Source organism: Heteronotia binoei, chromosome 4, assembly GCF_032191835.1.
Source record: "Heteronotia binoei isolate CCM8104 ecotype False Entrance Well chromosome 4, APGP_CSIRO_Hbin_v1, whole genome shotgun sequence".
NCBI lineage: Eukaryota > Metazoa > Chordata > Lepidosauria > Squamata > Gekkonidae > Heteronotia > Heteronotia binoei.
In genome coordinates this window covers 62,491,840-62,516,544 of record NC_083226.1, presented here as the reverse complement: position 1 = coordinate 62,516,544, position 24,705 = coordinate 62,491,840, and the positions used below count along the sequence as shown (strand labels likewise).

At 46.7% G+C, this 24,705-nt stretch overlaps 1 protein-coding gene across 1 annotated transcript in view; it reads left to right on the top strand.

Annotated features, from left to right (window-relative positions):
• DMRT1 (doublesex and mab-3 related transcription factor 1) overlaps nt 1-24,438 on the top strand; it is a 106,792-nt gene extending 82,354 nt beyond the window's left edge. The window contains exon 5 of the mRNA XM_060237414.1: nt 23,360-24,438. Within this exon, the coding sequence (XP_060093397.1) occupies nt 23,360-23,514 (155 nt within the window). The 3' untranslated portion in view covers nt 23,515-24,438. The remainder of the gene's footprint in view (nt 1-23,359) is intronic.
• The last annotated feature ends 267 nt before the right edge of the window (nt 24,439-24,705 follow it).

Sequence of the window (24,705 nt, the reverse complement as noted above, 5' to 3'; positions counted from 1 at the left end):
TTTACACCACTTCATCCCCCACATTAAAAGAGGAAGTACAAGCTCTTCTACACAAGGACGCAATAGAACCGGTTCCACCAGGTCAGGAAGGACAAGGTTTTTATTCCCGGTATTTTATAATCCCCAAGAGGGATGGTGGCCTCAGGCCTATCATGGACTTGAGAGCGCTCAACATCTTCATCGCTCATCACAAGTTCAGGATGACCTCCCTGCAAAACATTCTACCTCTTCTCAACCAGGGCAATTGGATGGCCACGTTGGACCTGCAGGACGCATATTTTCATATAAGCATACATCCGGATCATCGAAAATTCCTCAGGTTCACTATCGGGAAATCTCACTTCCAATACCGGGCGCTGCCTTTCGGTCTTTCAACAGCTCCAAGGGTCTTTACGAAGACCATGGCAGTAGTGGCAGCACATCTGAGATTACAGGGGATAACAGTGTTCCCGTACATAGACGATTGGCTCCTGGTAGCAAACTCGAGGGATCGTCTTTTACACCACATCCAGATAACCTTGACCCTCCTACAGGAACTGGGACTGCAGGTCAACAACAGGAAGTCACACCTCCAACCCTGCCAAAGGACGCAGTTCATCGGAGCAATCCTAGATACCAGAAGGTGCATGGCCTTTCTTCCACCAAACAGAGCAAACGACATTATCTCGTTAGTGTCAGAGTTCCTCCACAACCCCACTGTGAGAGCGAAACAGATCCAACGTCTTCTAGGGCTGATGGCCGCGACCACCTCGGTCATCCAGTTTGCAAGGTTCCACATGAGAAGTCTCCAGCTGTGGTTCATCAGAACGTTCAACCATCTGAGGGACCACCCGTCACGCAGAATGGTCCTTCCAGTACCAGTTCTACTTTCCCTACAATGGTGGCACCGAAGGCAAAATCTAATAGAAGGCGCTCCATTTCACAGAACGGCACCATCCCTGACGATAACCACGGATGCATCCCTATGGGGATGGGGAGCACATCTGAACGGCATGTGCGTTGGGGGCAGGTGGCCACCATGCCATCTACGGTACCACATAAACTTTTTAGAGCTACTGGCAGTCCATCACGCCATCCTCTCCTTTCGGAAGCTACTGACCAACAAATCAGTGGCGATCCTAACAGACAATACAACAGCCCTTGCCTACATAAACAGGCAGGGGGGTACAGTGTCCCGAAAGCTTTGCCTGCTTGCGCTTCGCATTTGGGAGATTTGCAGAGAGACTCAAACAACACTGACTGCAGCACATCTCCCCGGCACTCTCAACGCTCGTGCGGACTCCCTGAGCCGTGGAGGTGCCATGCTGCACGAGTGGGAAATCAACTGGCGGTTCCTTCAACCAGTTTTTCAGAAATGGGGGACCCCGGAAGTGGACGTATTTGCTACCCGAAACAACTCGAAGTGCAAGAACTTCTGTTGCAGAGGGGGAGCAGATCCGAGATCGTTGGGGGACGGCCTGCTATTCCCCTGGAAGGGGCAACACATCTATCTGTTTCCCCCCATTCCGCTCATCACCAGGGTGGTCTACAAGATTCACAGCGAACGACCGCGGGGGATCCTTATCACCCCCTGGTGGCCAAGGCAACATTGGTTTGCCCCAATACTGAGCATCTCCAGAGGGGTCTTTCATCATTTTCCCCCAGCCGCAGATCTGCTACTGTCGCATCAGGGGCGGGTGACCCATCACGACGCACCGCACCTGAAATTGACGGCGTGGAAGCTATAACAGCATCAATATCAGCTAGGGCGCAGGAAGTCATTCTCAATTGCAGGAAGCTATCCACTCGGAAGTCCTATGACTACAAGTGGGCCAAATTCGTAGAATTCGCCTCACTGTACGGGGTAGACCCCTCCAGAGCAGGTCTTCCCACTGTGCTGGACTTCCTCCTCGCCCTGATTGATAAGGGTCTAGCAGTATCCTCAGTCAGAGTATATTTGGCTGCCATATCAGCTAAGCATGTGCACATTGAGGGCCACTCGGTGTTTACTCACCCAGACACTAAAAAATTCCTTCGTGGCCTTGCCAGACTTTACCCTGCAATAAAGTTTCCGGCTCCAGCGTGGGACCTCCCGGGAGTCTTGCAAGCTTTGTCGGGAAGACCATTTGAACCTATGGCTACGTGCCCACTTCAGTTACTAACGTGGAAGACGGCCTTCCTACTAGCCATCACGTCAGCTAGGAGAGTTGGGGAACTGGCCGCTCTCCGTTGTGACAGCCCTTACTTACGGTTTAGTGCGGAAGGGGTCTGGCTGCGACCTGATGTCAGGTTCCTCCCAAAGGTGATATCGTCTTTCCACTTAAACACGGAAATATATTTGCCAGTGTATTTTCCGAACCCTACTACAGACGGAGAGCGCAGACTCCATGCACTAGATGTCAAGAGAGCGCTGTCCTTTTACTTACACAGAGTGGGGCCGCTACGGAAAGACTCCAGACTTTTTCTATCGTATGCCCCAGCATCACAAGGGAGCAAGGTCTCGGCTCAGAGGATCTCTAAGTGGATCACGGAGACCATTAAACTCTGTTACTTACTAAATAAGAGGCCCTTGCCGGGTCCCATCAGAGCTCACTCCACCAGAGCGATGGCCACTTCGACGGCCTTCATGAAGGGAGTGCCTTTGAGAGACATTTGCGAAGCAGCCACGTGGTCCTCGCCGCATACCTTCGTCAGGCACTATGCGTTGGACCTGAGATGGCATCGCGGAGCTTCGGTTGGCCGAGCGGTGCTGCAGTCGCTGTCTTGCTGATGGACCAGAGCACCCTCCTCCAGGTAGGATATTGGCTTGCTAGTCTCCCATCAGTGTGATGCACAGAGACCACGAAGAAGATAAACAGGTTGCCTACCTGTAACTGATGATCTTCGAGTGGTCATCTGTGCAGTCACACTACCCGCCCACCTTCCCCACTGCTGCCGGTCCATCAGCGGATCATGCAGCGGTCAGAAGGAACTGGCGGGATGTCCGCTCCGGGCTCGGTGAGCATGCGCAGGAGGGGCGGTGCGCATGCGCACCGGGCCGGGGGCGCGGAAATCCGCAGCTTTTGAAGTTACCGATCGTGGTCGGCGCAGGCGCCTGAATCCCATCAGTGTGACTGCACAGATGACCACTCGAAGATCATCAGTTACAGGTAGGCAACCTGTTTTTCGGAATCTGGCCTCACTTACTCCTCACTTAAGGTGCATCTGGCCGCCATTTCCGCCTTCCACCAGAGCATAGAGGGCCGCACAGTATTCGCACATCCTGTTACGAAATCCTTCTTGAAGGGAATTCTCCACCTTAAACCGCCGACGAGGCAATTCTGCCCTACATGGAGTCTATCTGTCGTGCTTAGTCAATTGATGAAGCCCCCCTTCGAACCAATGGGGTCTATCCCCATGCACCTCTTATCGTGGAAAACAGCCCTGCTAGTTGCACTCACCTCAGCTAAAAGGGCCAGTGACATTTGCGCTTTTCGATCTGATCCGCCCTACACTGTCTTTCATCACGACAGAGTGGTTCTGAGGCCGGACCCAAACTTCTTACCTAAAGTGGTGTCACCCTTCCACCTCCAAAGTGTAACCACGTTGCCATCCTTTTTTCAACACCCCTCGGACTCGGGACAGAAATCTCTCCATAACCTCGACGTGCGTCGAGCCCTTGCCTTCTATTTGGACAGGACTGCTGCATTCCGTAAAGATACTGCATTGTTCGTTTCCTACGGAACCCACAAGAAGGGACAGAAACTCTCTATACAGAGACTGTCTAAGTGGCTGGTTGAAGCTATATCACTTTGTTACAAGTTAGCTAAACAACCAGCTCCAGAACCTCTAAGGGGTCACTCTACTAGGGCACTAGCCACATCCTCCGCCTTTGCGAGGGGCATACCCGTTGAAGACATCTGTGCAGCAGCAGTGTGGTCTTCATCGTCCACCTTCGCCACGCATTATGCTATGGACATTCATGCACGGCGAGATTCTTCCTTCGGGCAAGCCGTACTCCGCTCCATTTTCAACTGAGATGCCATGCTCTCCAATGGTGAGTGGGAGTACCTTTTACTCATCTGTTATGTATAACCTAACTTCTGAAATTTCTCTTTCAGAAACAGCACCCACCTCCGTGCAGGTTAGCTTATCAGTCACCCATGTGTGGGACTGCACAGAGACCACGAAGAAGATAAACAGGTTGCTTACCTGTAACTTATGATCTTCGAGTGGTCATCTGTGCAGTCACACACGCCCACCCATCCGTCCCCGCTGCTGTTTATGCGATTCTACATTTCTCAGACTATCTTGCACTTAACAGCGGCTGGAAAGAAACTGGTGGGTGGAGCGCCTTCCCCCCGCTCCAGGCATGCGCAGTGGATGCCTGCTCCCCAGGGCGGGAGGAAGTGCGCGCCAAAAATAACGCCTAAGGCTAGCTTTGAATTCTCCGAGGTCGGGTTCGTTCCAGCGGGAAAACCCATGTGTGTGACTGCACAGATGACCACTCGAAGATCATAAGTTACAGGTAAGCAACCTGTTTTTCTCTACATTTGCATATTTTCCCACAACTACATAGGCATAGTTTGTTAGTTTTCCTATTCTTTTGATTCTCAGCTCTTTGAAACAGCTGCTTTGAGTGCAGGAGCTTGCTTTTCACTCTTTAGGTTATTGAGCATTTCTCTTTGATCTGTAGAATTTTCTTTTCTCAATGAAAACATAACACTTCCTTTTTAATGTTTCAGTCTTAAAGCAGATATCTAATGTGTTTCCTCCTTAACCATCCATCTCACACCTTCATCCTTTAAGGTAATGCAATGTATGTTCAATGTCTGAATTTTCCTATTGCTTGCAAAACAGCTACCTGATTCCTGAAAGATCTTGAAAGGCTATTTAAAATTGCAGCATTTATCTCCCCTTTTGATAACTGTACTTTTGCTGCCCGTAGCTCTGATACTGCTGCCATCAGTTTATCTAGATGAGTAGATATATGCTGTCATTCATGCATCCTAAAAGTTTTCATCTTAAAAACAGAGTTTGATTTTCTGTGCACTGAGAAAATTTTTGTTTAAGTTTCTCCCACACACCTTTAGCAGTGCCACATTCAGCCACCAAAGGGCTTTCTTCATTATTTAAAAAGGTTAAAATGAGGAGCTTTGCTTTAGCATCCAGCTTCTTAAATTCAGCTTGATTGGGAAATCTTTATCAATTGCATTGGTAACATTCTGCCCTTCCAATGCATATAAAGTTCTGGCTTTCCACATTAGATCATTCTGTTCTTCTAGCTTTGGAATTTGACTGATAGAGGAGGGGGATTCTCTTACAAATTGCTTAGCTAGCGGGGCAGCATTTGTTTGCATTGTTTCTGTCATTCATCTCTTTGGGTGATGTTGTACCTGGAAGCTGCTTTCTTCCTCTGCCCTGGTATATGCAGATGGAGGACTTCTTTTCAGCTGTCCTGTGGGGTAAATATGAGAACTGGTGAGGGACTTAGTCCTTCAATTTACAATCCAAAGGAGATTGGGAGGAATGCACATCCAGGAACAACAAAAAAAGCTCCTTTAAAAAATACTCAGATCCTTACCTCTCAAATATACACAGCTGCCTCGCAGCAGAAGTGTGCTGGGCCCATAACCTTATGTTGGACTATTTAGCAGAGTAATGAAGGCAGCCAGATGTGTGTACGAGTTCAAGAAAAAGCTTTACTATATAAGAAAACAAAAAAGGGTTACATTTGGAGAAAAATAAGAAACATCCTGTCTTACTATTTCTTAAAAAAAAAAACTTTTCAAACAGTTTATTTATAATGTCAGAATACAACCAAGATCATCATATATACAAGGCTGGTGAATCAGTAAGCAGTGAAAAGAAACAAGGATTAAGTCAGGATTGCATTTTGGCCCCTACGTTATTCAACTACTGTATCAGTGGCGTGGTTAAACAAATGACATGCCTCGAAATCCACCCACCAAATGTGGGTCTGTAAGGTGTCCTTGTTATATCTCACCCTAAGAGAGGATTCCTCATATAGGGCCTATATAAGAAATAATAATCTTTTATCTAAACTTAATATAAAACAGAATAGGCAGCTATCCATTTTATTAAACAGATCACCATCTAAAAATCTATAGCATTTGAAACGTTTTAATATTTTTATGATTTTATGTTTTTTATGTCTTCATGTATTTTTATATTTCATGTATATACATGAACGTGTAAGCCGCCCTCAGCCTGCTTTGGCGTGGAGGGCGGGATATAAATCGAAACAATAAATAAATCTATCGTGGAGCATTCTAATTTCTGCCATAATCTCTGTCATGATGTTGAGTCAAAGGCTGCCTTCAAATCTGGTCCTTTGGCACAATACTTCCCTATTAGGTGTTGAAGTTCAAACAATGCTCCGTTGTTGATCTTCCTTGCCCTAAAACCCGCTAGTTCTGCTGAAATGATCTCTTCTTGTTACATCTAAGTTTCAAATTGATCAAGAAAGGTGCATTGAGTACAATTTACTAATAATATTTAGGGGGCTAGTAGGACTGTAATTTGCAGGGTCACTTTTTTTGTCCTTTTTGAAAATAGGAACGGCAATAGTTTTCCCCATTGCTTAGGGACACAGACAGATTGTTCAATATATGTGGACAGGGGTGCAAGAAATTGTGTCCACCAATCTGAATTTTCTTTTAAGACTTCAGAGAATACCATCCAATCCTGGTGCCTTTCCATTTTTTAGCTCAGCTATGGGTGCTTTAATTTCTTGAGAGCTAACCGGGGGTCATAACGGAAGGATCCCTGACATTTCGGGGAGGTTGTGTAAAAGCTAACTGGTCCTAATCTAAATAACTAACTTTGCATGCATGCATAAACTAGTGAACTCTTTCAGGACTGAAGGATGAACTTGCACACTCCAACAACCTTTATTTCAGCTTTCTTGACTGCAGCCTGACATCAAATTCAAAATAGAGGACTTACCTTTTGACAGGCAGGGCCTCTTTAATGCCACCACGGATGACATTTTGACCACTGTTGACGACAGTAGGAAACGGGCCAAAAGATTGGGAGTTATTCAACCACAATCCCAGCCTAATCGGCAGAGAACCTGGAAACCTTCGTATTACAAACGTTCTCAATCCCCCTGACAAGCCGAATTCTGGAAACGTAAGGCTCCTCTGACAAAACAGCCTTTTCAGCAGAGAGCACGTCCACAAACCTCAAAAAAGTCAGCAGCGGCCCCAAAGCAGTCTCTTTGACTTCTTCCCTCCACCTCTCGACCAGCCACAATACCATCCAGACGCCACCACCAGACTACGACCATTCTACCCCATGTGGCAATCCATAACATCGGATTCATGGATCCCAGCAATCATCCACAGGGGTTACATCATAGAGTTCGATTCGACTCCAAAATTCCACAGGTTCATACCTACACACCCATCTCCTCCTCTACAATCAGAAATCGCCACCTTGCTGGACAAGGGAGCTATAGAACAGTTCCACCACAGTTCCATCACACGGGATTCTACTCCCGTTATTTTCTGGTCCCGAAGAGAGACGGGGGGCTGTGCCCTGTACTGGATCTTCGAAAACTCAACCTTCATATCCACTACAAGAAATTCCGCATAGTTACTCTACAATCTATCCTACCACTGATTCTAGAGCAGGCCTGGATGGCGTCGATAGACCTACAGGATGCCTATTTCCATCTCACCATCAGTCACCATCACAGAAGATTCCTCTGGTTTGCTGTCGGAGATCAGCACTATCGGTTCTGTTCTCTCCCCTTCGGTCTCTCTACAGCACCAAGAGTTTTCACAAAATGTATGGCTGTGGTGACAGCAGTACTTCGACAACAGGTCTCCATTTACCCTTATATAGATGATTGGCTAGTCGTATCCCAAACAAAGGAACCACTTCAGAAGGACATTTCATCTATCCTGTCCCTCCTGTCTGTACTAGGTCTTCAGGTCAATCATGCAAAATCCAACCTGAATCCCACTCAGAACATACAATTTATAGGAGCGTGCCTGTCAACGATATCTCACAAGGCCTACCTTCCAGCAGACAGAGTGCAGCATATCCAATCCTTAGCCAATACGATCATAACACATCGTTCCCAAACAGCCCTCATCTTTCAAAGGATGTTAGGCCTTATGGCGGCCACCACCGCTGTCCTCTGTTTTGCAAGACTTCACGTGCACCCTCTTCAACTATGGTTTGTTTGGACATTTCATCCACAACGACAACACCAACTGACCTTACTTATGGTTCCATCTCACGTTATCCCATCTCTAAGGTGGTGGACAGTGGATCATCATCTCTTGGCAGGAATGCCGTTCGTACGAACACTGCCCTCTGTGATTGTCACGACCGATGCCTCCAAGTGGGGATGGGGAGCCCACTTGGGAGCACTGACAGTTTAGGGACAATGGACGGATTACGAGAGATCCCTTCACATCAATTGTCTAGAGCTTCCGGTGGTCCACAGAGCCCTAAGATCCTTTCTTCCATCTCTTCACAACCACCACATTCAGGTCACCTCCAACAATATAGCCACCATCTTCTACATCAATCGGTAGGGAGGCACAGCCTCTGTTCTACTGTGCAAACGAGCCCTATCCTTATGGCACTGGAGTATTGCCCACGGCATTTTCCTGACAGCGGTGCATCTACCAGGAGTCCAAAATGTCCAAGCAGACACGCTGAGTCGCCATCTAGTCAACGACCACGAATGGGCCCTCAACCGTTGTTACCTGCACGCAGTGTTCCAGACCTTCGGAACTCTGACAGTAGATGTATTTGCATCTCCAGACAAGACACAGTGCCCGTGTTTTCACACTCGGGGCCCTCCATCCCCACTGTCGGCGGGGACACCTTCCTCCAGCAGTGGTCAGGGACACTACACTACCTATTCCCACCAATCCCTCTTTCACGAGGGTATTACAAAAGATAAAGTCAGATCAGACCAATTGCATCCAGATTACACCATGGTGGCCCCGTCAACCTTGGTTCACCTCTCTTCTCCTCTCAGACAACACATTCCTCCGACTTCCCCAAGTTCAGGACTTGATTTCACAACAAGAAGGCAAGGTTTTACACCACAACCCAGCACTTCTATGTCTGACTGCCTGGAAAATCGATTTCTGAATTTTCCTCCAGATGTTCGGCATGTCTTACTCAACGCCAAAAAACCTGCTACCAGAAAATCTTATTTCTTGAAATGGAAACTTTTTCGGCGTATGCTGTTCTACATAACTTCAGACCTGAACTCACCACTATCACTCAAATTTTAGCCTACACCTTATCTCTCTCTAACTCAGGACTTTCATACTCTTCTCTAAAAGTCCACTTAAAGGCCATCTCTGCGTTTCATCTGCATATTGAAGGCTGCATTGTTTTCTCCCACTATGCTACTAAAGCCTTTCTGAAAGAAATCCTCCACCTTCATCCTCCAATCCGCCAGATTCATCCCACCTGGAGCTTGTCACTTGTACTGAGCCAGCTAATAAAGCCACCCTTCGAGCCCATGGCATCCATCCCTTTACATCTCTTGTCCTGGAAGACAGCGTTACTAGTAGCACTTACTTCTGGCAGGAGAGCTAGCGACATCTGTGCTTTTAGAGCAGACCTGCCATACACCATTTTCCATCATGACAGAGTCATTCTACGCCCTGACCCCTCCTTTCTACCAAAGGTGGTTTCAGCATTTCATCTGGGAGAAGCCTGCGGCTTTACCTGCCTTTTTCCAACACCCTACCGATGCAGGTCAACGAACTTTACATAACCTGGACGTACGTAGAGCCCTTGCCTTTTTACATCGAAAGGACATGCCAGTTTCGAAAGGACACTAGACTCTTTATAGCATACGCAACCCACAACCAAAGCACTAAAATCTCAACGCAGAGATTTTCTAAATGGATTGTGGCTGCTATTACATTATGCTATAGACTGGCAAAACAGCCTATACCTGAACATTTACGAGCTCACTCTACTAGAGCCGTTGCAACCTCAGCAGCCTTCTGTAGGGGTGTTTCGATGGATGACATCTGTGCCGCTGCGGTCTGGTCATCTCCATCTACATTTGCCTCGCACTACGCCTTAGATGTCTGTGCCTGGCATGACACGCCCTTTGGACAGACTGTACTACAATCCATCTTCGACTGATGCCCCCAGTTACCTACACTGTAAGTATGATATTGCTTCTTATATGCATAACTAACCTTCCTTTGGTTACAGATCCAGCACCCGCCTCCAGACAAAATAGCTTTCCAGTCACCCATGTGTGGGACTGCACAGAGACCACAAAGAAGATAAACAGGTTTCTTACCTGTAACTGATGATCTTCGAGTGGTCATCTGTGCAGTCACACACGCCCGCCCATCCTTCCCTGCTGCTGGTTTCTTGTTCCTGAATAAAAATTTTCCACCTATGCGGCGGCGGGAAGAAACTGGGTGGGTGAAGCGCCTCCCTCTCATCTAGGCATGCACAATGGATGCCTCCTCCCCGGGACGAGAGGAAGCGTGCGCCAAAATTAACGCTCCAAGATTGCTTTGAATTCTCCGAGGTCGGGTTCGATCCTGGAGGATAACCCATGTGTGTGACTGCACAGATGACCACTCGAAGATCATCATCACAGGTAAGAAACCTGTTTTTAACCAGTGACAGCTTCCTCAAATAGCAAATGCTTTAGACCAGGGGTGTTGAACTCATTTGTTATGAAGGCTGGATCTGGATCTGACATAAATGAGACCCTGAAGGGCTGGGCCATGTCAGGTTGGGCCGAGCCATGTTGGGCTGAGCCATGCACCTATTTAAGATTAGGTAGCAGAGATATCAATTTTATAAAGGACACAGACAAACACAAATATATATATTAAAAAAACATGCTTAAAACGTTAGCACTTGTTGGTTTTAAAGCTGCTTTCTTTATATTTCCCTCATGGGTTCCAGGGAACTGGGCAAAGGAAGCTCTGGCTCTTTCCTTCCTTCCCTAGGGACTGTGGCGCGGGGGGAGCCTCATTCAATAGAAGGAAGAGGTTTGCCTCAGTAACTCAACTGTGTGATTGAGAGAATCTGGCAAAGGAAACTATTCCTCCCCCCTTCCTCCCCAAGGAAGGAGCCTTAGCCAATTGAGAAAATAGAGGTTTTGCTCTGTAGTTCCTGTGCGATTGAGCAAGCTTTGCAAAGCAAGTTGTTATACAGAAGGAAGCAAGAGAGAGGGAGAAGGAAGCAGATGACAGCCAATTGTTTGGAGGCCCGAACTGCATGTTTGACACCCCTGCTTTAGACCAAAATAGTGCCCCTTGGCATTTACATGTCTCACTTCCAAACTAGAGCTAATCCATCATTTATGTGTCTGCATCCCATAATCCATACATCACCAAGCCAAGTTCAATCATATCACAACATTTTTCACTGTGAAATGATAGAGATCCCACCCCATTTTTTGTATACTTCTGTTTTTGTTTTTTTTGTTTTCTTCAGTTAGAATTGAGCTTTTAGCTCCTTAATACCGAGCAGCTTAGAGAACAGATGTTTTTCTTCCCTGAATAAGAAGGTGAAAGAGCTTAAATAAATGAACTGCACCACTTGAGAGCTTAAATCTTTTTTAAAATGTTTCTTATTAAAGAGTCTAATGGTTTTTAAATGTAAACACAAAGAACATTTTGCCTTCCAAGCATGACTATCCTAGTGGCTTCTCACATCGCTAGAAGCATCTTATGTTTTCCAGGCCATTGACTTACAGGAGATCATTCAAGTTCTTTGTACGACGTCAGTCCACTAATGACTTGAGTTTGGTGCTTGTGTACTTTCTTTTTTGCATTACCACTGTGATATTGGCTAAATTAAATACAGATGATTGTGACACATACCAAAGAAGATGCAACAGTACGAGATTCCACTAAGTGTGGCTCAATCCTGAGAGTTGCATATCCATATCTCAGTTCCAGGATGGACTGACTACTAAATAGTTTTGGAAAAATTCCTCTCTACCTATGATCCCTATGAAAAGAGAAAAATAATGGCTGATCTTCTTCGTGGTCGCTGTTCTTCACACTTATGGGATATAGCGCCTGTGCCGATCCCCCGAATCGGTACCTAAAAAGCCCAGGATTTTTTTGCACTCGGCACCAGTGAGCATGCGCAGGCGTCCCAGTACATATGCTCACCAGAGCCAGCGCGAGGATCCCGCCAGTTCCTTTTTGACCGCTGCTCTGAGAGGGTCTCCTTTCGTTTGCTCTGATCGGTACTGTAATCCTTTGGATTTTTCTTGTTGATATAGCCCGTTTGTTGTTTTCTTAGTTAATAGTTAGTTATAGATAGTTATTGTTGTTTGGAAAAAAAAAAGACTGTTGTTGTTGGACTTTGCCCCTCGGGGCTTTATTTTTTCCCCCATTCCCTCAGAAATTGTTCTGTGTGGATTCCAGTGCCTATGGAAAGGCTTTGGGTTTTTTTTAAATGTTGCCGTGTGGTAGCAAAATTGCACCTCCTGACGGTCACTCCCTCTGCTTACTGTGCCTGGGCGAGGGATATCGTGTCGATTCGTGCCTGCATTGCTTCTGCTTCTCAAAGCAAACCCACAAAAACCGGGCGGCAAGGCTTATTGGCAGCACTTGTGGAATCGGCTCTTTGTCCGCCGAAAATGGCAACGGGCCTGTCGGTATCAATGGGGGAAGCCACCCTGGCTCCGACGGTTACATCAGTCGATCCGTCGTCACTGATACAGGCCGATATGCCAACCAAGTGAGGCCAGCCCAAAAAACGCCCTCTGAAGGGTTAGTGGTGACTCCGGCCAAGAAATGTTGGGACGATTCGGGGATTGTCCCTCCTGAAGAAGTTGAAGAAGCGAAGGAACAGACTTTCCTGCACTCCTTCTCCTACTCGGGATGCTTCGGTATCGACGCAAGCTGCTCCACCCCGGAAAATCCTGGAATCTCCACGTCCAAGGAGTCTTTCGGTGTCGAGAAGCAGAGCTTCGTAGCCCATCTGCCTGTTGGGATCGAAGCAGGAAATAGACCTGACCCAGCGCACCCACTCATCAAGATCGGGATCGCGTCGTCAGAGCAACAGTGGTTTGATATCGGAGATCGAGGCTTTGGTACCGAATGAACCCCCTGGCACCTCTCGCACCGACTATGGGACAAAGAGAGCTGGAACCAGCTGCTATGGTTCGACGCTTCCCGCCACTTCCGCCGTGTGATCGTCACTGGCCTTGCTCTTATGGTTACCCATACCCGCCATAACAGTGGTACCCTGCACGTGACTTCCCCAAACGGGATCAGCGGTTGAAAGCCTCTCATCTCTTGAACGTTTCCCATCACTCAAGGCAGCGAGCTTTGGCATTGGTGTCGATCCCTCCTGAGAGACGCAAAGAGAGGGTGGAGGAAGTGCAGGCGCGGTCGTCGGTATCTCTGCGGTCACCCGAGTGAACTTTGACTCCGATACTCTCCAAGCACTCTGTGAGAAGAGACTCCTCATCATCCAGCTCCGAGGTCGGTACCGATGACCCTGACAGAGCGGTGGAACCGTCGCCAGAGTCGCTTATTGCTGAGAATCTTCCCATATCTCCATTGGAAGATTTGAAGTCTTACGAGGACCTGGTGAAGCGGTTGGCACACTCCCTCTCTCACACAGTGGTTCATCCGCAGCCAGTCATTGATGACGCGGTCTTCGATATTATGCAGAGGGACACATTGATGGCTATGGCCCTGCCTGTGACAAAAGTTATCCTGCAGGCGGTGAAGGAGCCTTGGGTGAAACCGGCATCTACACCTATTTCTTCCCGGAGACTGGACCATATATATCAGGTCCAGGAGGCTGGTGCTGAGTTTTTGTTCTCCCACCCCAAGCCCAACTCGGTGGTGGTCTCCTCATCATCCAAGGCGCGCAAGACTCATTCTTCCCCACCTGACAAAGAGGGCAAGAAGTTGGATAATGCAGGAAGGAAATTTTATTCAGCAGGAGCATTGGAAGTGAAGGTCTCCAATTATGCCGCGTGCATAACCCGCTACCAATACTCCATTTGGGAGCAGCTCACACCCCTTTTGTCCTCTCTGAGCGAGGAGAAGAGATCTTCATTTAGGAAGCTGCAAAAGGAGGGTTTTGCTGTGGCCAAGCAAAGCACATGGTGGACGTATTGGCAAAAACCATCACTTCTGCTGTCTCCCTACGCCTTTACTCTTGGCTAAGATCCACAGCTCTTCAGCCTGACACCAGGACCTTTGTTGAAGACCTGCCTTTCAAAGGTGAAGGTCTTTTCAGTTCAACTACTGACAGTGTCCTCCAAGAGATGGACAAAAGTATAAAGACCTCAAGAAAGCCTCCTCTGGGGCAGGCAAGCCTAAGCAGTGGCATAAATCTTGGCCCAAGAGGCCCTACCAAAAATTCTCCCCTGACCAGCCGTGAAGACCTCGCTCTTCCCAACCAGAAAGTAGGTCTCCCTATAGGGGAAACAATAAAAAACAGGTTTGCTTCAGCATCCCAAACCACTGGCAAATCTAAGGGTGCTTGCCCACAAAAGCAGGACCTTTGACTTTTCGGTAGCACGCATTGCCACCCCTCCTTCATCACTCATCCACCTTTGTCAATACCTTTCGGCTTGGGAGTCCATCTCCACAGGCAGGTGGGCTCTTTCCATCATAGCAGAAGGATACAAGATAGACTTCATTCAGGTTCCGACTCAGTCAGTGATTGTCACCACACACCCTTCCCCACCTCTGCTGGCGGAGCTGAGCAACCTCTTGCAGAAACAAGCCATAGAACCAGTCCCAGTAGAGGCCAGAATGGGGGAGTTCTACTCTCGTTATTTCCTGGTTCCCAAACGGGATGGGGGATTGAGACCAATTATGGACCTTCGGAATCTGAACAAGTTTATCGCGTACCAGAAATTCAGAATGTCCACTCTGCAAACAATCCTTCCTCTCATCAGCCAAGGAGATTGGATGGCAACGTTGGATCTCAAGGATGCCTACTTCCACGACAGCATCCACCCAGCGTACAGGCATTTCCTTCGTTTTGCAATAGGTTCCAACCACTTCCACTACAAAGCCCTTCCATTCGGCCTGTGCACTGCACCACGGGTGTTCACCAAGATGATGAGTGTTGTAGCTGCACATCTCCGGCTTCAAGGTATAGTCGTATTTCCATATATTGACTGGCTCCTTGTGGCGGAGTCGGAAGAACGTCTATCCAGCCATATCACAACTACTCTTCGTCTTCTTTACACCTTAGGTCTGCAGGTCAACATGACAAAGTCTCATCTTACACCATCACAGACAGTTCAGTTTATAGGGGCCTTGCTGGACACAAGCCTTCACCGCGCTTTTCTGCCTCAGCAGAGAGCAATGGACATTATCAATCTTGTAAATCTTTTACAGAGTCGGAAATGGGGCACAGCACAGCAGCTACAGCGGATGTTGCGGCTGATGGCAGCAACTACAAGTGTGCTGCTGTTTGCAAAATTGAGAATGAGAGGTCTTCAACTGTGGTTTCTCAGACAGTTTCGGCCTTTACGGGACTCACCTCGGAAGAGGTTCACAATTCCACCCTCGATCCTCCGGTCCCTGCAATGGTGGAAATCCAGAGACAACATCTGTCAGGGAGCTCCCTTCCACCTACCTGTAACAACAGTGACGATTACCACAGATGCGTATTTGTGGGGCTGGGGTGCTTACATGGACTCTGTGTGTGGGGGGCCCTTGGCCTCTGCAGTTGACTCATTGCCATATAAGCTATCTGGAACTGTTGGCAATTCATTCGCCCTTTGATCTTTCCATCCCATGGTGGCGGGGAAGGCGGTGGCCCTGTTGACAGACAATACTGCAGCCCTTTGTTATGTCAACAGGCGCAGGGCAGGACAGTCTCTCAATGGCTCTATGCTCTAGCACTAGAACTGTGGATAGAGTGCCTGGAGCACGACATCTACGTAAAGGCTGCACACCTTCCAGGGGTGCACAATCTGCAGGCAGACTCATTGAGCAGAGGAGCAGCATCTCCGCACGAGTGGGAGATACAGTGGCGCTTTCTTCAACCTGTGTTTCAGCTCTGGGGGTATCCTCAGGTGGATGTGTTTGTCACAGCCAGCAATCGGAAGTGTCCTCTGTTCTGTTCCAGTGGGGGCATGGATCCAGAATCATTGGGAGACGGCCTGATGTTCCTGAGGAACGACTGGTTCCTATACCTGTTTCCGCCTCTGTCGCTGCTGACAAGAGTTGTCAACAAAATTGCAAGATAAAGGCTACGCTGCATCCTAGTGACACCATGGTGGCCTCGGCAGAACTGGTTCCCGATCTTGCTTCAACTAATGAGGGGGGTTCTTTATCAGTTTCTGGCAGAACCGGACCTTCTGTCAGCCCAGGACTGTCACGTGTTCCATCACAACGTGCCTCACCTGAAGCTGATGGCGTGGTTTATCGACCTTGTGAGTTCTCCAGCAGAGTCCAACACATCTTCCTAAATAATAGGAAGTTGTCTACCCATACTTCCTTTGACAGGAAGTGGGGGAAGTTTCTTCAGTTTTTGCCTGACCCTGCAGTCTCACCCCAACAGGTGGGGCTATCAGTGATTTTTGATTTTCTGTTATCTCTGGTGGATGCTGGACTTTCCTTTTCTTCTGTTAAAGTTTATTTATCAGCAATATCAGCATACCATGAGTCCGTGGAGGGGCATTCAGTTTTTGCGCACCCTCACTCGAAGAGGCTTCTAAAGGGTCTGCTCAGATTGCATCCTCTGTCAAGGTCACCCCCACAGTTGTGGGATTTGACTTTAGTGTTGGACAGGTTGACTTGGCGTCCCTTTGAGCCGATGGCAACATGTTCGCTACAGCTTCTGTCTTGGAAGACTGCCTTTTTGGTAGCAATCACATCTGCACGCCATGTAGGGGAGTTCATGACTATTCGTTGTGACTACCCATATTTAGTTTTTCAGGAGTCCTGAGTGTCAATTGGCTCCTGATGTGTCTTTTCTTCCCAAGGTGGTTTCCCAGTTTCACCTTAAGTTGGACATTTGGTTACCCGCGTTTTATCCCTTGCCTTCCTCGGATGAGGAACGTCGGTGGCACGGTTGGGATGTTAAGCGTGCGTTATTGTTTTATTTGAGTCGTTCTAAAAGTTTCCGTCAGGACCAGCATCTTTTTGTTTCTTATGCTGCTCCTAAGTTGGGCTCCAGAATTTCATCTCAGCAGCTTTCAAAGTGGCTCAAACTGTGCTACCTGCTGGCAAATAAGCCATTGCCTAAGCCCATTCGTGGACACTCTACTAGAGCGATGGTGACATCGGTGGTGTTCCTGAAAGGCGTTTTCCTGACGGATGTGTGCAAGGCTGCCACCTGGTCCTCTGCATGCTTTCATGAAGCACTACACTCTGGATGTGCATGCTCAGCAGAGGACTCATCTGGGAACTGCGGTGCTGCAAGCTGTGTCTTCTGGTTGACTGTCTTCCCGCCTCCAGGTATGTCTTGCTTGCTAATCTTCCATGAGTGTGAAGCACAGAGACCACGAAGAAGATAGAGAGGTTGCTTACCTGTAACTGTAGATCTTCGAGTGGTCATCTGTGCATTCACACTACCCGCCCTCCTTCCCCACTGCTGATGGTCTCCCTATGTTAGGGGCTTCCAGCAGTCAAGAAGGAACTGGTGGGATCCTTGCGCTGGCTCCGGTGAGCATGCATACTGGGATGCCTGTGCATGCTCACTGGTGCCGAGCGTGAAAAAATCCCGGGCTTTTTAGGTACCGATTCGGGGGATTGGTGCAGGCGCTATATCCCATGAGTGTGAATGACCACTCGAAAATCTACAATTACAGGTAAGCAACCTGTCTTTGTCCTTTGGAGAATGAGTAAGGGAAGAAAGTTGAACAAAATTATATCTTGGAGAAAATGATAACTTTTTGGGAGGGTGTTTGAATGTTTTTTGAGGCTGGTCCCACACATAGGCTGCCTGGATTTTTCTCTCTAAGTTGATTGTTGCCTTCCTCAATTTTCCAGTGTCCACATAAATTTTGCAACAGTTGACCTCCTTGGAAGAAAACAATATACTGAAACTTAGTGAAGTGGCTAAGGTTGCAGATGACACTAAATTGTTCAGGGTGGTGAAAACCAGAGAGGATTGTGAGGCATTCCAAAGGGATCTGTTGAGGCTGGGCGAGTTGGCGTCAACGTGGCAGATGACGTTGAATGTGGCCAAGTGCAAAGTAATGCACAATGGGGCCAAAAATCCTAGCTATAAATACAAGTTGATGGGATGTGAACTGGCAGAGACTGATCAAGAGAGAGATCTTGGAGTTGTGGTAGATAACTCACTGAAAATGTCAACACAGTGTGCGATTGCAATAAAAAAGGCTACTGCCATGCTGGGAATTACTAGGAAGGGAATTGAAAACAAATCAGCCAGTATCATAATGCTCCTGTATAAATTGATGGTGCGGCCTCATTTGAAGTACTGTGTACAATTCTGGTCACTGCACCTCAATAAAAGTATTATAGCATTGGAAAAAGTGCAGAAAGGGACAACTGGAATGATTAAAGAGTTGAGCACTTTCCCTATGAAGAAAGGTTAAAACATTTGGGGCTCTTTAGCTTGGAGAAATGTCAACTGCAGGGTGACATGATAGAGGTTTACAAGATTATGCATGGGATAGAGAAGGCAGAGAAAGAAGTAGTTTTTTCCCTTTCTCACAATACAAGAACTCGGGCATTCAGTGAAATTGCTGAGCAATCAGGTTAGAACTGATAAAAGGAAGTACTTCTTCACCCAAAGGGTGATTAACGTGGAATTCACTGCCACAGGAGGTGGTGGTGACTACAAGCATAGATAGCTTCCAGAGGGGGATGGATAAGCATATGGAGCTGAGGTCCATCAGTGGCTATTAACCACAGCTTATTGTTGGAACTCTCTGTCTGGTGTAGTGATGCTCTGTATTCTTGTGCTTGGGGGGAGGGGCACAATGGAAGGGCTGGTGGATCTCTTGACGGACTTGGGTTTTTTGGCCACTTTGTGACACAGTGTTGGACTGGATGGGCAATTGGCCTGATCCAACATGGCTTCTCTTATGTTCTTAACTGTTCAAGTTAAATGTCAAGGCAGAGTCAGATGCAAAGGAGAATCAGACTGCTGTATTTTAGTGTTTACATTGAAGGGAAAATTTTGGCAATCACAGCTTGTCAGGAAGGCTGAATAAACTACATCTACTGAAATCCTTTTAAAAATGCAACTGTTAAAGGATACCACAGTTCTGTCCTTCGCAGCTAGTAATTCTGTCCAAACAGTTTGCCTAGCAATGTCAACCAACCAAAAGACTCAGTTTCAGCATGTAGACATGTTCGTACATTTCTAAGCACCTCCCAATTAATGAAATGGCACCTACCCATAAATTGATGACCACTACTGTTCTTGCGTTAGACTTCGAAGGACTCATAAAGCACTGCACTGCTCATTATCTTTAATGGCATTAAATGATGTGAGCCCAGAGCTAGACAGCTGAGGCTAGCCTGATGCCATCAGATCTCAGAATCTAAACATGGTTGACCCTGGAGACTATTTGGATGGGAGGTGTCAAAGGAATGCCAGGGTTGTGATGTGCTGGCAGGCAATGGCAAGCCACCTCTGGATGTCTCTTGCCTTGAAAATCTCATGGGGTCATAATAAATCAGCTGTGACTTGATTGGAAAAAAGCGATAAGAAGATTGTGCTTCAGCAGTGACAGAAGACTTCCTTGGATGAGTTTTCTTCTCCCTTCCGCATCCAGGGGTGGGAGTAGGCCAAAGGTTTCTATCCCTCTGATGGGAGAAGCTCCCTCTCTGTGAGGAGCTGCCCTCTCCCTCTTCTTTCCTATCTCCACAGAAAGACTGCTGTATGCCTCAGAGTGGCCTAACTTAGACATGATCCCTCTCCGTTGTTTGCAGATAAGGAACAAAGGGAAGAATCTAGATTTTTACAAGATTAGGGACAGCAGCTGCAAGTTTGTGGAGCCTCAGATGGCTGAGGATCTGTCATTTAGTAATACTTAAAATAGTTCTTAAATGCCCCCTTTATGGATTCTTGCATGTGAATTGGCATGCTCAGTGATGTCAGCATCTTTCTTTTTAACACCTAATGGTTTAATGATGGAGTTAAGGACATTAACACTACCCCTTGTGTGTAAGGGATTTTATTAGATCCACCATAGTTTGAAAATACTGGGTGAAATCCAGCTGCTTTAAATCAGTGAAGTCAAGGGGAGTTGAATTGCTCTGTAACGAAAAGATCTTAGCATTACTCTCTGCTAAACTATAAACACTGAAAATTGAGTAAGTATTATGGGTAGTATTAAGGACTCCTGCAACTTCTCCTGTGATTTAGTTTTCTACAAATGACTCTCTTGCACTTGTCTACCAATGCATTTTGCTAATTACATCATAGATTTCCTTATTGATGAATACATGCTGAATTAACAGAGGAGCATGAATGTTACCCTTTCACTATTATTGTTGTACAAGAAGCCATGACAGATGCTGGCAGTTAGTTACACAAACATTAGTCTTAACGATTGGCCATTTGGATTTGGTGACAAACGGCAGCCCGATGGAATTCTGAGCCTCAAACCAATCAGGAAGTTAATGAGGAGAGAAATTACCACTGCAGCTTCTCCTTAATTACATCCCGGCTAGGCAGGAAGGGAGTACTGTGGGTGGATCTTGACTCATCAAAGGTGTGCAAGGTCACAGACCCTTTTGCTTTGTTTTTTGTATCTTTTGTAGAAGGAAATGTTGCAAATATTTCTTGAACTGTTTTTGTTTTTATATTCTTTAATACTTCCATTTTGAGGTTCTGCTTTATTATTGTGCAGATGGGGTTCTTCCCTCCTGTCTTGTTTTGGTTAATGTGCTCCTTCCCCAGCACCAATTATTTGGACCTACTATCTGCGTAAACTTGGCAATGTGGCTGCAAGTACAAAACTACCTCCCTGTGATTAACTCAGATGTCTCCAGAGGGACATGTGAAAACTTCTTCTAGTCTAGTGTATGATGGACCCGCATCACTTGGGTACTTCTCACACTAGAGCAGGTATTAGAATATGCGAGTGAATCCACTTGTGTCATGAAAGAGTTTGTGTTTACAGCTAGTTATTAGCATAGGGCCAATTACACATCATGTAGATTTTCCTTCTAGAGAAGAAGGAGGAGCTATTCTAAATAAGGATATCTAAGTTACTCTATTGGTTAAGCAGTTTTACTGGGGTTATTGCTTGCTTTTAGTCATGTAGGCAGCTTTGAGGAACTTTCATTTTCTTTGTTCTAGAGACCACAAGAGTTTTAGCCAGGATGGAGTTTAGATCAGCAGAAGCTACTTAGTCTGTTCATGCTTTGTTATTTTCAGTTCCAATGCACCCTTCCCTCTCTTATCTCTTAGTAAAGTTTTTTTTAAAGCAAACACAGATGATAAAGTGTTGCATTTATTCTGTTCAGGGCCAGTGCCAGGTTTTTTGGCACCCTAGGCAAGGCCCCCCCCCCTGACTTCCTGCCCCGCTGCCTGTGCCCTTCCTCCCCCTCACCCATGGGTAAAGTCAAAACCAACCACCGTGTGTGCCTGGGCGGGGCGTGGTGGTGGTGTGGAACTGGAGGTGATGAAGGCAAGTGCAGCAGCGGGCCCGAGAGGCGAGGCTGCCCTTGCCTGCCTCTTCCCTCAGGTGGCATGCAAGTTCGAGGAATCCTTCCTTCACAGCACAGCTATCTCCCCTGGCTGAGCTATTTCTGATTCTCTCATCCTTGTGCTGAAGAGAAAGACAGTGAGGCTCCGCATTTCCAAGGAGGAAGGGAAGCCAGCAGCATTCAACAATCCCCACAGGATAGTAGCCCACCTTTTCCATCTCTCATGAGCCCAAAGCCCCATCTTTTAATTTATGCCCTTCCAGAAGACCCCCTTGCTGATCTCCTTAAGCTGCGGAAAGTGCCTGGGACCAGGCCTGTTTTCAGTGACCACTCAAAGATGCTGCCACTGCTCTCAGACCCCATGGCTTGAAAGAAGACCATTAGAAGCAGCATCTGTCAGGCCTTTTCCACCTTCCAGCATACAGTCTGGTTCTGCACATGGGGAAGTGGGTGGGACTGCCAGTGGCAATGGCAGATGGAGGGAGGGATGAGGGAATGCATCCAGGCCTTTCCACAGCAAGGGATAAATTGTTTGCTGGCTGGGTGCTAACACACACAAGCTGCCAAGAGTCTGAAGGTGTGGAAAGGATGGCCTCAGTTTACCCTCAGGCTTCCCCCTCCCCGTCCTACTGCAGCAACTGTGGTATGCCTAAGTCAGCCCCTTCCTCGCCACCACCTGCAGCACTCCATGTGAGGCAGAGGAGGACAGCAGAGAGGCAGGCAACGGCAAGTGCAAGGGGATGGGATGGGGCCCAAGGTGGTGCACAGGGAGGGGGCACTCACCGCCCCTGTGGCCAGATGGCTCCCTAGGAGGTGGCCTACTGAGTAGCACTGACCCGGATTCTGTTGTGCTTTTGGTGCTCAGCTAAAACTTTCCAAAAGCAGGACATGAATCCATGCAGAAATTTATGTTCATTGCCTTGATTGTGTGGGATCAGCAAGGATAATAGATATGGCTTAGTAATCAGTGATTACATGTGGTTGTCACAAGTTTCTTTCCTCTCTTGAGCCTTTTGTTGGGAGCAGAGCAGCCCAGATCATCATTGCTGACTTTTCCAAAGTCCAACACAGAATGAAAGAGACAATTCCTTGTTATGTCCTATATTTTGATAAGCAGTACATTCTAAGGCATATCATTAACTGTGTTGATGTTGGATGCTGTTCAAATATAACTTAGGAGCCAATTCAAGAGCCAGTTCTTAATATGGACAGACTTCTTCAACAATTACATGAAAAATTTTTATATGCTTTCCTGAAGGATCCAGGTGCACTGACTTATATAGATTGCCCCAACTGCTTTAGGAATGCCATGGGTGCTGTTTGGAGCTTTTTTATTTTGTTCTCCAGGATTACAGGAGAAATCACAGTTGTGCCCAGAGAGAAACCCTTTTCTGATCCAGTTTTCATTAAGTGTCCTTGATTCCAAGCTCTGAGAAGAAGCAGCAGTCATAAAACACCCCCAGTGGTCAGCATAGATTCAGTAGGAATTGGGAAAAGGGTGTCCTGGTGGAAGGAAATAAGGGTGCAATTTCTGATTCATGGGTGCTGGAGGGGGAAATACTCTTTATCACATGTGTAACCCAAAGTACCAAAAATGAAGGGGCACATTCCATCCCCAACAGCAGTGGGAGAGATGCATCATTGGTGGGATAAGAGGTGGGAGTGATTCTCCTGTGGCCTGATTTTGCTGTGGTTTTGTGTGTGTATGTGATGCGCTCTCTTTTTCCCCCTCTTTAATTGTGGTTTTTTCATTTTACCCTCCCTCTTCTCCATTGCCTCCTCAGTATTTTCACCACCCAGTAGTCAGGATTCTGGCTTGGTTTCCCTTTCCAGCAGTTCTCCCATCAGCAATGAGAGCACCAAAGCTGTTCTGGAGTGTGAGTCGACCTCCGATTCTGGTACGTTCACCGTTAATGCTGTCCTGGAAGATGGTGAATAAGCGATGCTGAGCAAATCCTGGATCCCTTGGAGAAGTGCCTTCTTGTTGTGTTTGTCTGTTTTGCGATGATTGATGCAGAAGTAACTGTTGGAAAAGAAATGTTTGATTTATCCCCTTTATGCTTGTGGTGGGTACTGAACATCAGATTGCTACACTAGTTGAAGGACCACAGCCATACAGATTGCTGTGGCCATTTCTGTGCTGTCCATTCAAGGGACACTAAACAAAAATTACGAGATATAATTGTAGTTATAAAAACAGGGTATTTTGCCAATAACATGCAATCACAGTTGGATGAACTGATAAGATACTTAAATTTGTGTATATAAGATTTCTATAGTGCAAAGAGGTTTAGTTAATGCCTTAACAATGTTCAGAAGAAGATAAATACAGTTTTAGATGCAGTGAGAATTTTAGGAACTGCCATAAAAGGTTCATAAATTCTTTGCACAAAGTAAATGTTTTCACTTAAAACTTTTAAGAGGCTACAGAAGAGCAAAGGATCCCCAGAAGATATAGGGCTCCTCCAGGGTTTACAAACTCCAGTGGGGAAAATATGTCTAAGAACGATAGCTTTTTAAAGGAGGGGAAAAACCCTCTGCAATTCAGTTACTTTTATGGTTGCTTGTTGGAAGATGCCAGTCTCTGAACAGGCATGTGTTCTCTCAGCAACATGACATTAACATAATTTTGCATTTTATGAGTTAACCTATTTGCATTAGGCTACGATCCTAGCTTCATATGAGCAGTATCTTCTAAAAAGTTACTATGGATTTTGCAGCATTGTATTAAAAATTGCTTAGCATGTACTTTCCTTGGGTTACAGAAGCCAACCTGAAATGAAACTAGTCTTTAAAAAAAATCGTATTCATTGTTCACTGTAGTTGCAGCAGTACCTGAAATAAAAATGTTATTGATGACCAAATTTCCTTGTGTGTATAGTTGGTGAGCTGCATTAAAACAGGGGGGGAAAAGAAATTACTTGTATTTTCTTCACTCTGTGCTTTGAAAACATCTATTTGATTTCACCCCCATCTGTTGTAATCAATAACCTGACCATCTTGTTTTTTATTAAATGCACTTACTCTTAATTTCATCCACCAGTGGTTTTAGAGAGAATAATGTGGAGTTACCTATATGGGTTTGACATTATAAATCACTTCTCGGGGCTGAATCGTATAGCGGTATCGA